General features: G+C 41.0%; 1 protein-coding gene across 3 annotated transcripts in view; it reads left to right on the top strand.

Moving 5' to 3' along the window:
• Positions 1–16,880, top strand: part of LOC128744196 (leucine-rich repeat and calponin homology domain-containing protein) — a 167,053-nt gene that overhangs the window by 130,978 nt on the left and 19,195 nt on the right. For 2 of the 3 annotated variants that reach the window (XM_053841025.1, XM_053841024.1), the window contains exons 2-7: positions 8,736–8,880; positions 14,905–15,274; positions 15,340–15,550; positions 15,731–15,869; positions 15,927–16,016; positions 16,089–16,847. In XM_053841025.1, the coding sequence (XP_053697000.1) occupies positions 8,736–8,880; positions 14,905–15,274; positions 15,340–15,550; positions 15,731–15,869; positions 15,927–16,016; positions 16,089–16,847 (1,714 nt within the window). Of the gene's footprint in view, positions 1–8,735; positions 8,881–14,904; positions 15,275–15,339; positions 15,870–15,926; positions 16,017–16,088; positions 16,848–16,880 lie in introns of all 3 variants that reach the window. The other variant, XM_053841023.1, reaches the window with a different exon arrangement.

Raw genomic sequence — 16,880 nt, 5'->3', positions numbered from 1 at the left:
TGCATAAAACCTTACTCAAAGTATCCTTTCCTACCATTATCTCAATTTTTCCAATTTTGTCACTTACACCCTTTTCCTTCTCACCCCCTCAAATCAGACCGGACCAAGACGCAAAATTTAAATAATTTAAATTATTGACAACACACGGTTAAGAATTTCCAAAGCGACAATTCACTCTAATCAGAATACATAAATGTTTTAAACAGCCAAAGATACGAAATGATTTCGAACGATTGAAACCTTTAAACTACACAGTAGTAGCAAACTTGGACTTTGACTTCGACCGGCCCAAGTCGCAACATTTAATAAAATGAGTTAATGACAGCAAACGATCAAGAAATTTCTAAGCTACATTACACTAATCAGACTACATAAATGTTGCAAACAGCCAGAGTTATGAGAAGATTTCGAACGATTCATAGCTATAAACCATACAGAGCAGCAAACTTTGAACGCGTTTTTCTCGAAATCAAAGTTTTGTTACTAGGTTCGGTTTGACTTAACGCCGACCAAATAATAGAATTAAGAGGAAAAGTTTTAGGTTTATCTAGCCGCAATGCAACAAATCTTCTGATTCTGTTTACCATCACAACGAATTTTGCCATTCGACATGAATAACTGGTTTCCCTTGTTTCCTAAAATCATTCATTCATTCGCGAGGAAGAACCAAAAAATATTCTTCATGAAGAATGTAGATGATATCGCTCACTATTGAATGCTTCTTTAGCTGAAGACTGCTTTGTGAATCGCATTAACCCGTAGTTCATGAGTGAGCAATACTTGTTGCCTGCCATGCAGGCGATAATTCAGAGAAGAACGAAGAACATGAAAAAGCGAAATATGCCGAATAGCTTCAACCGCAAAGCTGATCGAAGCTGATCTGAGAAGCTTTTTTTCACAGGTCGTGCAACTCTCTGGAGAATAACTAACAAAGAGAGTAAAGCGCTTTCGCGATAATCAGCAAGCCTGCTAGAAAGCTCTACACGGAGATATTGACCACATACATGTCATACATACACATACATGGATTGCAAGACATACGTCAAAGCTGTGTTCCAACAAATCCCAGGATAGGACAGTTTTATGCCAAAAAAGATAAGTTCAAAGTGGACGATCGCTTTAAAAAGAAGAAAATGCCGAAATTTGCTTCGAAATATCTCATTTGGTAGGCGGGATGCCAAATCCGCCCAAGACAGCACGGAATAATTGTGTTGTAGTTTAAGCAAAGGGCAGCCCCAGATCCTGTTCAAAGTGGACGATCGCTTTAAAAAGAAGAAAATGCCGAAATTTGCTTCGATATGTCTCATTTGGTAGGCGGGATGCCAAATCTGGCCAAGACAGCACGGAATAATTGTGTTGTAGTTTAAGCAAAGGCAGCCTGTTCCAGATCCTGTTGTGTCGTCTAATTCCAATAGCAAGAGAATTCATAGGGCAGTATCAGGCGACCTTTATGCGGGCCCGTGATACTACGATTCAAATTTTTGCTCTCCTACAATTCTTCCAGGAATGTTCAGAGTCCGACGTGTCCACGCTAATGTTGCAAATTGAGCGAAAAGCCTACTCTCACAAGAGTGAGTATGAGAAGCATAGCATTGAACGCTTATGCCGCAGACGCAGGCGTAAAACAAACAGCCACCGTTGCCGTGTGCAGACTTCCTGCTACTTACACACTCGCGCACGCACATCCTCACATCGTCTTCCTGCATCGTCTACTCCCGAGTCGAAAAACTCCTGAGGAATCAGCTGCCAGTGACGCATAGTGGCGCACTGTCATACAGGTTTTGCATTACTATTCCTTTTCTTCTTCATTCTCGCCCTCGATTCTACTCACGGGCGCGAGGGCAAATCCCCGCGAGTAATCTGCTTCAGCAGCTCGGGCTGCAACGAAGAACAAGAATGACGAGCGTAGCTGTTAGCTAAACAGACACTCGCAAAAACTCGTCGCAATGCATGAATAAGTACGAGCGAGAGTCCGAAAGGGACGCTTTTGCCGGCGCGTTCGTTAGGATGAGTAGGCGTGTGTGAGAAAATTGGACCACCTTCGCAACACTGTCCCACGCAACATATTTTCGTGCACCTCAGTGCAGCATACGATACAGTAGAGTGTGAAGAAACTAACGCGGCTGATCAAAGGTACCCTGGAGTGAGTGATGTGCTACGTGAGTGTTTCGAGGACACTCTCGAGTCCCTTCGAATCGCGTGGAGGGTTGCCGCAAGGGGAAGGACTGTCCTGTATTCAACATCGTTATTGAAGGTGTAATCCGGCGAGCGGGCAGAGAAACGAAAGGAACGATCTTCGGCAAAAGTAGCCAACTCCTAGCCTTTGCAGACGACTTCGACATCATTACTAAATAGAAGCTTTGGGACGGCGGAGCCAATCTACGCAAGACTAAAACGGAGGCTAGGAGGATACGGTTACAAATTAATGCGCCGAAAAACAAATATATTTGGGAACTGTGGTTACCGCCGACAATAATACGAGTTTCAACGACGCATACAAGCTGGAAGTCGAGCCTACTTTTTCCTCCGCAAGACACTTCGATCAAAGAACATACATCACGCAAAGCTGACGACGACGACGAACGCTCATTAGACCGGTAGTCCTCTACGGACTGTAACTGTGCTTACAGAAGACATACGTGCACTTGCTGTATTTGAACGAAAGATGTTGCGGACTATTTTTGGCGAAGTCTAAAAGAAAAGCGATGAGTGGCGGAGATGTATGAACCACAAGCTGCAGCCACTACTTGGAGAGATTCCCCTCGTACATCTGGCGAAAGTTGGGAGACCACAGTGGACCAATCACGTCGCAAGAATGCCGGACGACTGTGCAGTGAAATCTGTTCTCTTTAAGCATCACACCGGTATCAGGGATGGAGGAATCCAACATGCTAGATAGCTCGGCCAGGTTGAAGCCAACTTAATCAAAACGCACAACGAATTGGCAACGAGTAGCCTAGGACTGAGTACAATGGAGAGGCATTCTTGATACGGCAAAAGTCACTCCGGTTCTCGGCTAGTAAAGACAAGAGATCTTTTGATCCAATGATATCTATCTATATCTATCGATTATAATTTCTACTCATCAGCCTACATCATCTTTTAGCGAAGTCATAGCGCTAAAAATTAACATAAACAGAAAAGATCCCATGGTGCAGCCTTGAGGAATACCTGAAAAGTTGCTAGACAAGGAAAGAATCAAAATAAGGTGCACATTCCATTTTGTGCTTTCGGTTTCATGCAGGATGTACAGGTATAAGTGATATCTGTATGGTTCATGGCTACGGATAGACCAGATATAATTATGTCAGTGAAAATATAGCTGGTCTAGGTATACAGCCCAGGTGCTAACTTCCGTTTTGAAAATTTAGCTTTCTGTTATAATTCGACAGACTACGCAGCCAGCTGTTAGAGTACAGGACAATTGCGGGGCTAGTGCTAGTGTACTCTAACAGCGTCTTCCAGTTGAAATTTGAACATGCGACGACTGGTTTGTTGGCTAACGAGTTGAAATCTTGATATTTCAGAGAATCCGTACGTTATTCCCGCTATGGGTTTTTGAAGATATAGTCCGAAATTTTTACGAAAGTCCGATTTCGTAGATGACTGAGGAGATTTATTTTGTACTGTATCAAGAGTGTTACGATCCAAATTTGGTCAAACAAAATTCCATGTAAATTTTCTGTTAAAATCATATTAATACTTTTTCTTTTGAAATTTAATTAGTACTTATATTAATAAAATACAGACAAAACACTCAACTAAACCTCCGGTTAATGGAATTCGAAATGTTGGTACTTTCGTTAACCTCCCGCCTTCAGATCCTGTACAGCCATGTTATCAAGTTTTATCGGCTCAAAACGCCAGTTGGCGTGCTTTTCGCTTTAAACCGTTTTTAGATATTGTTCAGGTTTTGCTTTATCATGGCCCAATATTTTTTGAATGGGCGCAACCTTGGTGTGTTTGGAGGGTTCCTTGGATACGTTAACAGGCTGTCAGGATGACAAATCCGGCCAAAACAGCACGAAACAATCATGTCGCTTCAGGAAAAGCAGTGAACGTTCCAGGTAGCCCGGTTGCAATGAAAATGCCGCTTTTCAAGGTACGGGTACGGACAGCCTGCCTAGCGGGATAATTGTTACCGAATTTGGACAGTTTCATATGTTTGAAAATGTCTGCCACCTGTTTTCTTCCGTTTGCTGTATAGAAATCCTGTCCAAGAAGCTGTTTGAAGGCTGCTTTGTCGTGGGTTTCGTCGTTTGTCAGCGCGCAATTCGACGAACATAGACATTATAGTTGTGTACAGCTTTCAGGATCGTGTTTTGGTCATTTTTTTGACCGATTTCGAACTATTTGGACTCACCACGTTCTTATATGTGAACAGTCTGGCTTGTATTTTTAGGTCGACGCACGGTTGTAGACGACACTGCCTGTTTGTTTGCGGCTTTATATTTTGATAGCTTCGGGAGGAATTGGTCGAAAGCGCTGGTCACTCCCCAATTCATGCTTCATGGTTGTCGAAAACGTTTCCCGAACACCTTTGACCACTTTTAATGAAATTGCCGGATCGACGTGCGTGCAAGTAGGGTATGTTGCTGCTTCGTCGTTATTGCCTATTCCCGTCCTACCCAGCACAAATTATTAAAAATATCAGCAATTTTTATGACACACAATGCAAAATTAGTTATTCCCTAATATTTTAGTTTGTTGCCTCTCATACGCGATCAAAGTGAGCTGAGATCTATTTAAATGCTTTTTTTTCATTAAAGAATTCCTAGCACCCAAAGGAAGAAAATGTCGACTAATCGTTTCAATTTCCATCATTCATAATATGAAAATAACTCACGCAACGCATTGTTGTTATTCTGCAACCGGGAAAACTTGCAAATTTTGGAAATTTTGTAGAATAACATTTGTCATGCTGTCCTACACAAATACATGCGCGCTAGTTTCCTAAACATTATCTTGATTTTTAGTTTTTTAGATTTTTAGAAGAATTTTGATGGACGGATTTTAGAACGGTACGACGAATTTAAGATATAAAGTCAGTTGCGTAATTTCAATCAAATGCTTTATTAATCGCTTTTTAGTGAATTCAAAAGGCACGGATCGGAAGGAAAGTGTGTTTGAGTCAAATCAGCAGCAGAGTTTTTGGATTATTCATTAAATCCATCTAAGAAATGATGAAAATTAGAGTGGCTTTCCTTACTACGACGGGAATTAGGAATAAACCCTATTGTGTATTTTTGTGATGTGCGAGCAAAATTTTGATGCGTTGTTTTGCTTGCTCGGTCGCCATTTTGATACCTGAAGAGCAAATGGCAAGATCAAAGGAGAGGCATCATTCTGCAAAATGAGAGGTGTTCAGGTTTTATTTAATGCATCAGTAAAACACATGCGTCAACTTTATGTTTTAATATTAATTTTTCTAATAAAAATGTTACGCTAAAACAATAGAGGCCAAGAAAGATCTTCAACGCAGTTTAATTTCCATTATCGACTGAATCCATGTTTGTAATTGTTTCTGATGCTTGGTAATAGTATATTTTCGATAATAACAGACAGTATAAAATATACGTCGTCAACTAGTACAAGCGGTGAGACCGATAAACCTTGCTACAACTGATAATAATACTTTTTTATGAACTGTTCAGAGGAGATTTTATACTACAGCATGGTGACATTTTGAGACAGTGATTTAATATTATAGACTAGTTAAAGACTACGCCATAAACATCGCTTCGGTAATTTGCTCTAGATAGTTATCATCCTTGAGCGAAACCTGCCTTCCAAGGCATCCAACGGAAGATTTTTTTATGCTAATCAGTGGCCTCAGATCACAGCAGAATTGATAGCCCGCTGACAGACTACCACTATTCCGGTCGTTGAGGGCACAACTCCGCACCTTTTCCTCTGTAACGAAGTTTGTCCGTTTGCGCCGTGTCACAATCGTTATCCCTCAATCACCGACCACGACGACGACGATGTCGTGGGACGACAAAAACCTGGAACCTCTCTGACAATGGATGCATTTATCTTCTCCACGTTCTTCAGGGGGGACAGCTCAAATTGAATTATTAGTTTGAGGGCCGGCGCTTCCTTCGGTATGGCGGGACATAAGAAAGTGGAAAAAAATTTGCGATCAGTCAACCGTTTACTGAAGGGCTCAAGAATAAAAAAAATACCGAGTATACCTACCGCTCCTGTAAATTGATAAGTTCAGTTCAGTCCACAATGAAATTTGCATTGCCAACGCTTTTTGTCTCATGAGCGGGAACCGTTCTAACCGAAGAATTAATGTCTCGAGCGTGCTCTGCCAAGTACTTATCATGTATTCAAGGGTTGTTCAGCGATGTGGAAATTCTTTATGGTAGAAAGCAGATGGCAGATGCCATAAATACTGCATAAATATATACGTACACTCTATGTCGGTTAGTGTTGTCAAGCTATCTTATTGATGCAAAGTTGAAGAAATTCACGCCTACTCCCCGCAGGAAGCAATAAACTGATGCCCGTGCCAACGTCGTCTGCCGGCAGGCTGGCAGTGAAGTTATTGTCTACGAACCGTCTGTCTATGGAAATAATGGGACGACCGTCGCGTCCGCAAGGGTGAGCCCCGAGAAACCCGTCAACCGGCTGGTTGGCTCAGTTTTCAATAAACCACCCTAGCGACTGCAAACGATGATGAAGCGCCAAAGTCGTTGTCATTCATCCGGTATACCACCATACCAGGTCCCTGGATCAAGCCTGTGACCGTGCTGTAAATTCGTACCTCGACATGCGTTTATATGCAAAATACAGTGCGCCAATATTATTTCTTTCCTTTTCGGGTTCACCTCTGCTGAGAAGTACTCCATATGATGATGCAAATCCATAATGTCGTTGCCTTTCAGGGCGTAGATACTGGACGGACGGCACGGTTGATGGCTGACTTGTGTGCATAAAATTATAATGAAATGGGAAATTGCTGCACACCTAGTGTGCCGTTGAGGCATGGTAAAATGTAATTAGTTCTCTGTAAACAGACGAGTATAATGTGCTTGTATTACGTTTAGCGATAGAAATTGATTATCGCACAGTTTTATGCAATTCAATAAGTTGAACCCTGTGTTTAGTTTTCAGAGGAAAAGTTGAATATTTAGAGTTTTACCGAAGAGTTTTGGCTGTATAGTCGGTTATTTATCGAAAATGATATACTGCCTAACGTTTCGGCCCTCGGTTTTTGTCTTTTTCAAGGGTAATATGGTTACATTTTCCTGTCTAACCGTTAAATACCAACGGACTGAAGTTTGATTTTTAACGGTTTCAAATGCATTACTTTGCATTTCTGTCCGTTGGTAATCATCGACTAGATAAGAAAACGTAACCATGTTACCTTTGAAAAAGGCCAAAACCTTGGGCCGAAACGTCAGGCAGTATAAAATAGCCGCTTTCTATAAATAGGAATAGCACCTCGCCGTTTCGTAAAATAACCCAATTTTTATCTTTCATGTTAAAATAGGAAAGATTGATGGTGATCATATTTCAAATTAGTAGCTCAATTACGTTTGACCAGTCTCAGAAACCCACGTACATTAGGCCACCAATCCTACGCAGGTATCAACCTATTGCAAAACCAAGACTAACCAAACTACTAGCGAACAGGTCCTTGCAGCATACATTTTTTCTCGCGTGTCTTTATGCTCCACGGCATTTGGTTCAACAGCGAACGGACGACGACGGACGATGGCCGGTGTTATGAATGAAAACTGCGAAGGCGTGTTTGATTGTAAACCGGTTCGCTTAAGTCACCCCATCGGTCGGTCACATGCAGTTGGGATCTCGACGGATTACGAGTGGGTTTCATGGAGAAACACGTTATTAATTTGTTACCACCAATCAGCATGCACACATGTTTTAGATTGGATATTCTAGTTGGTAAGAAATAGGCCGACCGGTTGATTTGTAAGCTCACAGAGTGCTATATGTGTGAACATTTTTTCTTGAAGAAGACCTCAAGTTTTTTTGCTATGAGCTAATGACGCTTGAAATACCCAATTTGGTTTTTAACAAGGTGGTAGATTGTGTTCAATCGAATAAATCGGCCAATCAAATCCTATCGATTTGAGAGCATCGATGCTGAGCTAACGTGTGACACATATGTCATTGAAAAGATATAAATGGTGTCTGACTCTTGGCATGTGGATGATACTGCGGTTTATGGAACGAGAGCACCGACACCAAATCGGGTGGTGTTTGGAAAATTAGAGCACACAGCTGGTGTTCTTGCCAAGGTTTGCCAAAAGCGAAAAAAAATTAGTAAAAAATGAAGAAAAAATGGAAGCATCCTCCCCTATCGTGATTTAATTAATTGAGGTCAATTAATGTTTCATTTGATCCCACAGTCGATAGCTGCTAATGCTAACGTTTATCGATTACAGACACAAATAACCGCTCGATGCTCCGTAGGTTGTCCATGGGAGGAAGATATAAATCTATTAATAACCCGTTGTATAGATTAGACTCCACGCGAGATGTTATTCGGATGTACGGTAGTTCGGATGTTCAGAGGAAATAGCGTTCTCCATAAACTTAATTGGATGGACTACTTGAATTATGGTTCTTTGATGTACGGCCTTAAAAACATACCAAATGCGGCTTGTGCTATCATAAAACCGGAGTTTCATAAACTGAATTATCGACATTTAAATTTTTGTTTGATTTTAATGTATCTTCTCTTTTCTTTTTCATTGCAGATTTGTCCCGCAATCGGTTTTGTGAGCTACCGGAAGACATTACATCGTTGGCCTTCCTCGAGCGGTTGCTTGTTTTTCACAATACGATACGCTCGATACCTGATACAATCCGGGGGCTGCACTCACTCACATATTTAGATTTAAGGTAAATAAATTAAAGGAATGGTAGAAATTGTTTAATTGTCAAAGTAGATCAGGTGACTTTGAATGACATTAGTTAATTTTTTTGTAAAGTGGCACGAAGAATGATAAACTGGATGAAACTGGAAAATTTCGATAGGTTAAGTATAGATTGGATCGTTCAATGGCAGATGGGGCGCAACCCACATTCGGTACCCAAGTGTTTTTGCATTTAAACTACCGCCGCATCCTTGGAAGGGGTCTCAAATCATCATAGAAAAAAATCCTGCCTCGTAAAACCTCCGGATGCCATATTTGGTCCTAGCTAACCCGGCAAACTTCTGTACATAAATTGTAAATCTCGGATGACCTTTGTCACGATCTGGAGTTTTGCAAGATTCTGAGGAGTTCAACCTTTGATGATTCATTTTGGCAGTTACGTAACTATGAAACCATGGATAGCTTAATATACAAATTTTTAATTTTTCCTCACTGTAAAGCAGAAAATAACCCCGCCTCCCATTACTACGCCAGATAAAGTAAAACTGATAGCATTAAAGCACGGCGAACGTGATTGTAAAATATTTCGCGGAATACCAATTCTCAGTTGACCATAACGCGGAATAGAGTGTACCTAGTGTATTGTGTGAAAGTACCATTTCGCGGAAAGTAAGGCTTGTTCGCGATAAAATCTGGACACCACAATTTTGCAATGAAACAAATTTGCTAGAAGTTTAATCCATGAAACAAGTTTATATCATTTATGTCTGTGTCGTTATTAATTATCAAACAAAAAATCATTACTTATTTGGTCTGCATTAAAAATTGGCGAACTTTGGAGTTTACCCTTGCCATGAGGGTCAGTGCAGACTTGTTGACAACCAATTTAGTTGCGTTTGTCCAAAATATTCGAAATTTATCTATAGTTGTTGCTTGTTGCTTGTGCTGGGACAGCTCTCTCTTCACCAAAGCCCAATACCGCTCGATGGGGCGTAACTCTGGACAGTTAAGTGGATTCGCCTCCTTCGGTACAATATGGACTCCATCAGCATCATACCATTGCAAAACTTCTTTAGCGTAGTGACATGATGCCAAATCAGGAAAAAAGAGACCAAAACAGTGAGGGTACATCATGACTGTGTAGGAACGGTAACAATCGTTTCTGCAGGCATTCTTCACAATATATTTCCTTGATAACCGTTCCAGCAGTGATGTAACTTTTGCTTGCTCGACCACAGCTGCATATGGCCTGCCATACTAAATATTTTTTGGGGAACTTGGCCTTCTTCTTTGGCCTAAAATGCTCTGCAACGCCATTCCGTTACATGGCAGTGTAAAAAGACATACCAGGAAGCTGTTTATAGTCTAGGACATACGTTTCATCGTCCATTATAACGCATGGAAACTTCGTTAAATGTTCGCGATAAAGCTTACGAGCGCGTGTTTAGGCCGTAGTATTTTGCTTATCATTACGGTTTGGCACAGTCCTCACTTTGAAAGACTTCATGCCTTGTCGTTGCTTAGAAGTGTGCACGAATGTTGGCGACATTTTTATTTTACGAGCAATGGTACGTACAGAAAAATTTGGTCTCCTCCGTAATATTTGTTTTACCTTCGCATCCTTGTGGTGGTACCTCAGATCCGTTTTTGTTTCACTTCCCTTCCCAGTAAACAATTTGTTTTGTATATTTCGATTGCACCTGAGAGATACGAAATCATATCCGCACGAAAAAGTTATATTTCACACCACATATGAACATATAAGTACCAAAGTGGAGGCAATATACGTGGAAAAATTTTGATAATTCTATTTAGCATTCTATACAACAATTTTTGGAACACGCAACTTAATAATCCTCAATATATGATTAAATATAACTAAATGTTACAGTCATCTATACTGCTTTACAATGCATAGTAATAAGTTGTATATGACGACACGCACGACCGCAAAACAACTTATTGGACACTTCGCTTTGACATACTCTAATCATTAAGCAATTCCAATGTAAAATTGACATGCATACGACTTAATGTGCACTTTCTATTACAATCTTGTGTTATCTGGGTTCTACCTAGCTGTTGTCAAGCGAGTATTAAACGATTTTAAAACACTGTGATCAGTGCTTGGAGGAAATCCAAGCTTTTTGGCAAGTTTTCTTGACGAGAGATTCGCATTTTCATTGCGACCGCACACAATTGCTTTTCGTACCTGCTCTTCTTTCGGCACCATTTTACGCTGAGCGCTTGTAATATAAACAGGTGTTATATTTTCAGAAAGAATAGATATACGTCTACCACTCTGCAAAATATTTCACTCATTGTTAATGTATTTCCGAAGCTGTGTGTGTTTAGGTGTGCCCAAATTTTGTCGCGAACAAGCCTTACCATTTCATGGAAAATCTTTTCGCGGAAAGTACCACTTTGTGGGTATAATCCCCTCCTTACTCGCTGTCGCTCGTTCGGATCCAACAGAAGGGAAATAATAGAGGTCAGCGGCCGGCGCTTTCGATGGCGGGTCGCCGGCAACACTCGTGGCCTGCGGCAGTCTCGCTCTGAATTATTTAGCGTTACTATTGGTATTTTTGGTGGTATTAATTATTGACTAATGTTTTATGGAAGAGTCCTAAATATTCTGAGTTAGATTAGTTTTTAAGTTATACAAAAAAAATTGTTTTATTTGTATGAGAGCCCCTTCCAGAGGGGAGAGGGGTCTCCAGCCATCATATAAAAAATGCTGCCTCCAAAAACCCCCATGCCAAGTTTGGTTCCACTTGCTTGATTAACTCTCGAGTTATAACGAAACTTGTGTTTCATTTGTATAAGAGCCCCCCGTTGTAGAGTGGTGAGGGGTCTCAAACCACCATATTAAAAAAATTGTCTTTGAAAACTCTCACATGTAAATTTGGTTCCGTTTGCTTCATGAGTTCTCGAGTTATGCAGAAATTTGTGCTTCATTTGTATGAGAGCCGCCCCTCTTAAAAGGATGAGGGGTCTCAAACTACCGAAGAAAATAATCTTACCTTCCAAAACCATGCCAAGTTTGGTTCCATTTGCTTGATTATTTCCCGAGTTATGCAGACATTTGTGTCTCATTTGTATGGGAGCCCCTCCTCTTAAAGGGGGGAGGAGTCATAATTTACCATAGAAAAAAATCCTGCCTTTTAAAACCCCCACATGTTAAATTTGGTTTCGTTTGTTTAATTAGTTCTCGAGTTATGCAGAAATTTGTATTTTATTTGTATGGGAATTCCCGAGCAAGGATTGACAACAAAAGTATATCAAAATTATTACATATTCTGCTTTTGATATCAACTAGAAAACATATTTTGTTAACAACTTAAAGTGGCACTTATGCTATATCAGACTTTGCTATCATTTTGTTTTCATTTTTATTGACAGAAAATGTGTTGACAGATTCTATTTATGATGTAAATAAACCTTCAATATTTAAATTAATCTATTTTCACATAAATTTTTTTCTAGTAAAATGGTTGGTTCAAATTATATGATGATAGCAAAATGATGATGATATGATAGTATAATGACAACTAATTCTGCTTTCCTATTATTATTGTGTAACAGCAAGATTAGTATTCCGTTTGATATTTTTGATAACAAAAGTAATATTCAATTTAATTTCACGGCGAGGAATTTTTGCAATCAATTTTGTTATTTTAACTACTAAGTCGACCAAAATGAAATCATACCGAGTATTCATTATCCGTTACATCAAGATATCAAATTTTGTTTTCAATTTGCTCTAAAACTTCGCTCGGGAAACCCCCCCCCCCCCGTCTTAGAAGAAGAACCATCTCCGACTCCATAACCCCCTGCGAATAAATTTTCACGCCGATCGGCTCAGTAGTTTCCTGATCTATAAGGACAGACAGAAATTCATTTTTATAGGTAAAGATTTCTACAACGAATGTAATTATCTTGCCTAGTGACGAATACCTAAAGCAAACTATTTGGTCATTTCAATGCTCAAGCCACAAAAATAGAATTGAGCTAGTGTTATTAAAATGACAGTATCCACACTTGATTAATCGCTAACAAATAATTATATTTTGCAGAAAAAGTCAAAAGCAATTCATGCTACTTCTTATTTTGCTAGGTTCTTATTTCGGACCTCTTCTTTTTGCCTTATATGATATGATACACGACCTATGATGTGAAAAATAATCCCACTGTCATCGGGATATCTTCAGAAAAATGAAACTAAATTTTCCATCATATTTTTTCAACCAATGGAGGTAGATCTAAAAGTGTCACTGAAAATACCATTTTTTTTATGTCGGGGATGTAAAGGCTCAACACTCGTATAGTAATGTTCATTGAAGGAAAAATTGGTAAAATATACACTAGTGGATGTGAATATTTTTGTAAGACCTTTGGTCATGATAGACAACAACGTAAAAAAGTGTTGAAAACGTTATTGAATAAGGGCCAAAAAGGGTGGAGCAGACCCATAAGCAGAAACACTTGTGCGCATCCCGTGTCTATCTTATACCTTTAGAAGTCACTTCCACGTCATTCGCTCCTATGTTGTCTTTCTCTAATTGTACCGAACACTCATTGTTCAAACATTCCACTCGACAGTGTACATCTAATGGATGCCGGGGTCTGCCTCGTATGTCTCGTAATCTTCCTTGCTACGTGGTTAGTGCATTGTAGCCTGTTTTATTCGCTTGATAACATCTGCATCTTTATGCACTCGGTACAACTCGTAGCTAATGCCCTTGCTCCACACTCCAGTTTACCGCCTGTAAGTGATCGCCATCCTTACTGTGCCGGACCATCGCCGGACCTTACTGTGGATCTAAAATCTAACCTGACAATCGAGTCCGATTCTCACTTGCTTTCTTGATGCTCGACATGGAACCAACAAGAGTGGCACTAATCAGCCTAATCAGTTTCGTTGGAATTCATTTTGTTCAATCGTAGCATACCAAAACTAATTCGCTTTACTGAATCGTATGCTGCCTTAAAGTTTATAGATAAATGTAGGATTTGCTTGTTGAATTCTTGAAATTTTTCTAGGTTGTGTGGCAAAGTTTGTGATTATGTGATTCGTTGTGGAGTGTCCCACTCGAAAATCCAATTGATATTCGCTGGTAAAGGATTCGTGTAGCTGATTCAGTCTGTGGAATTTTAAGATGTAAAACAGAATTTTATATACGATCTTTTAAGCTGTTCACCAGTAGGTTCTCCTTGGACTATACCTGCAATCAAATTCTTTTTTACGCACTGCCATGTCTGTGGCAGTGCTGCCATTTTTTTTCTCTACTTGTTTCCCTCTATTGTATTTTATTTTATAATTTCCAATATCCACTCTTGTTACCCAGTTACCATATATTTATATTGGGAACTTCATAGAAAATGGGACTGTTATGCGAATAGCGGCAGTATAAGCTCTTGCAACATTTCGATTCTGTGTCACGGGTTCTTAGAGACCCGAAATCCTTGCCAAAATCGTTTGTAAAATTTAATAATTCCATATCATTCACTTCGGACAGGCAGCATATTAAAAATTATCTTCGTTTTTGAAAAAGCAACAAAACATTTGTTCGAAATCATTCCTAAAACATCTTTGGTGTACGGAAATAAACGGAAGATTAAGTAAATATATTTTATCATTAAATAAAATAATTCCAATTACACAATTGACTGAACTAATAGTGGAATGGCATTATGCGCTTTATACTACTGACATTTATCATCGGTCGGTAAATAAAATATCAAATTCCCTAGTTGCTAATTGCGTTCTCACGCTTGTTCTCATGCTGCTTTTGCGTAGTTCATAGCAGCATTTTACTACAGTCAGTCACCCTTGATTTGATTTCACTAATTCCATTAGACCGAGTAAATCAACTGTTTGTTTTCCATTTTCAATCAGTTCAATTCATCAGTGCTAGGGCGCTGTTGCACCGTTCGAAGGGGGTACCTTCTAACTAATCTAATTACCTATCGCACTGCGCGAATTAACTGCCGAGCTTGCTGCAAGCGATTTTTAACCGTCACATGTTTCAACGCTGTGCCTTTCCAGGAACAATCAACTGTCGGTACTGCCACGCGAAATTTGCTTCCTGCCGCTGCAGGTGTTGCTCGTGTCCAACAACCGCCTGGTTACGCTTCCGGATGAGCTCGGTCGGATGGAGGAGCTGACCGAGCTCGATGCCGCCTGCAATCAAATCACACATCTTCCTCCCCGGATGGGCGACCTGCGAAATTTGCGCTCGCTCACCCTTCGCAACAATCAGCTCGTCTACTTGCCCCGGGATCTCACCTGTCTGCAGCTGGTGTTTCTGGATATCAGTAGCAACAAGATAGCCACCCTGCCGGTGGAACTTCGACTGATGAGCTCGCTGGTCGACTTGGAACTGTCGAATAACCCGCTTACCTCACCGCCAGCTAGCGTATGCTTTCTTGTTAATTTGTTTAAAAGCTGTTTCAATCCAGTTAATTGCATTTTCCATTGCAGCTCTGCGTCCGGGGTTTGGTACACGTGTTTAAATATTTGGAAACCGCAGCAGCCAAAGAGGAGAAATCCAAAAGTGGCCTGGATGGCCACGCAACTCTGCGGCGGTCGGCACTGTCGTCGAAGAATTCCGGAGGGAGCCTACTGGACGGGACTAGGAATCGCCGTGCGCACGTTGATTCCGGCTACAGTACCAGTGACGGTGGATTCGATGGTAAGCGTTGGTCTCAGGACGATCCGCACGACTTCGGCACTAGTGGCACCTATTCACCGAAATGGTCGCCCATTCCATTGCACACTGGTTTCGCGGGAAAACCGCCACCAGCGTTTGTACCAGCACCACCAGCTTCGGCACTATCGGCTACGGTTTCCTCTAATCTGTTGTCCTCTGCAGGTGGAATTGGTCTTTCAGGTTTGCTTAGCGCTGACAGCGGAGGAGGTTCGGCTGGCAATGGAACGTTGGAAGAAGAGTTCAAAAAGGGTGTCATGCTGCTGGATCAGCAGGACCGCAAAAAGGCAAATAATAGCAATAGGTATGCTAGGGGTTTTCTTACCGTTTTACACGTACTTATTGTTCTTTTCTGTTGTAGCAATGACATGTCTCCGGAAGGTGATTTGATTCCAGAGGGAATGAAAACAGACGATAAAATGCGATCGTTGGGAAATATTCAAACATACAGGTTTGTGCTATAGGTTCACTTCTTCGAACTTTGGGTTAAACTTTTGTTGTATCTATTTTCTACAATTACCAGGGAATACAAGGAAGCTCTTCGTCAGCAGCGCAACCAAGTCGACATTTACAGACCGAAGGACCATCAGGCGCAAACACCCGACAGTGGAGGTTCCACGACGGATTCACCGCTTAGCAATTTCTCCCCTTACAGCAAATCTCGAGCCACAACCCCGTCTCCATCGGTTTACAGTAGTAGCAACCAAAGTTCTCCTCTATCTCCGCACCATACCAACATCCACAAGCTAAACCAAATTAATGCCAACAGTGGGCACAACAATGGTTTCACTTCGGCCAACAATTCTAGTCCTCTTCTCTCACCAAACCGAAATATTGTTGCACCTTTCGAAGAAATGACCCTCAACGGAGGTACGAACAACAACAACAACAGTACGTCGACCCCAAATAAACGACCCGTGCAGAAGGTAATTCCTTCGCGTAACATAGCTTCCACATATCAGTCCAGTCAGTCGCCTACGCATCTCAACGGAAACAACAACCTCTCGACGGGAGGCTCGTCGATGACCAATGGCAAGATTCCGATTCCGAACGGTACACCCATTAAAACAACCGTCTCCAACAGTAGCTGCACGGATTACGCTTACGTGAAACCCAACAGCCCGTGCAAGGCATCCAGTGGTATCCTTTCGCATAACAATGTTCCTTCGTCGATTCCGAAACCGACGACCAACGGTGCGAGTTCACCGAATGGCAACCAGAAACCACTCACTGCCACCGTGGGCTACGTAAACAACGTTAAGCCAGGACAGAAAACCAATAAGTACGCGTTGCTTTGGGCTGATTGATTCGTTTG

This window comes from Sabethes cyaneus, chromosome 3, assembly GCF_943734655.1.
Source record: "Sabethes cyaneus chromosome 3, idSabCyanKW18_F2, whole genome shotgun sequence".
NCBI classification, from domain to species: domain Eukaryota; kingdom Metazoa; phylum Arthropoda; class Insecta; order Diptera; family Culicidae; genus Sabethes; species Sabethes cyaneus.
The sequence above is the reverse complement of the archived record's forward strand: the minus strand, read 5'-3'. Positions and strand labels throughout refer to the sequence as shown.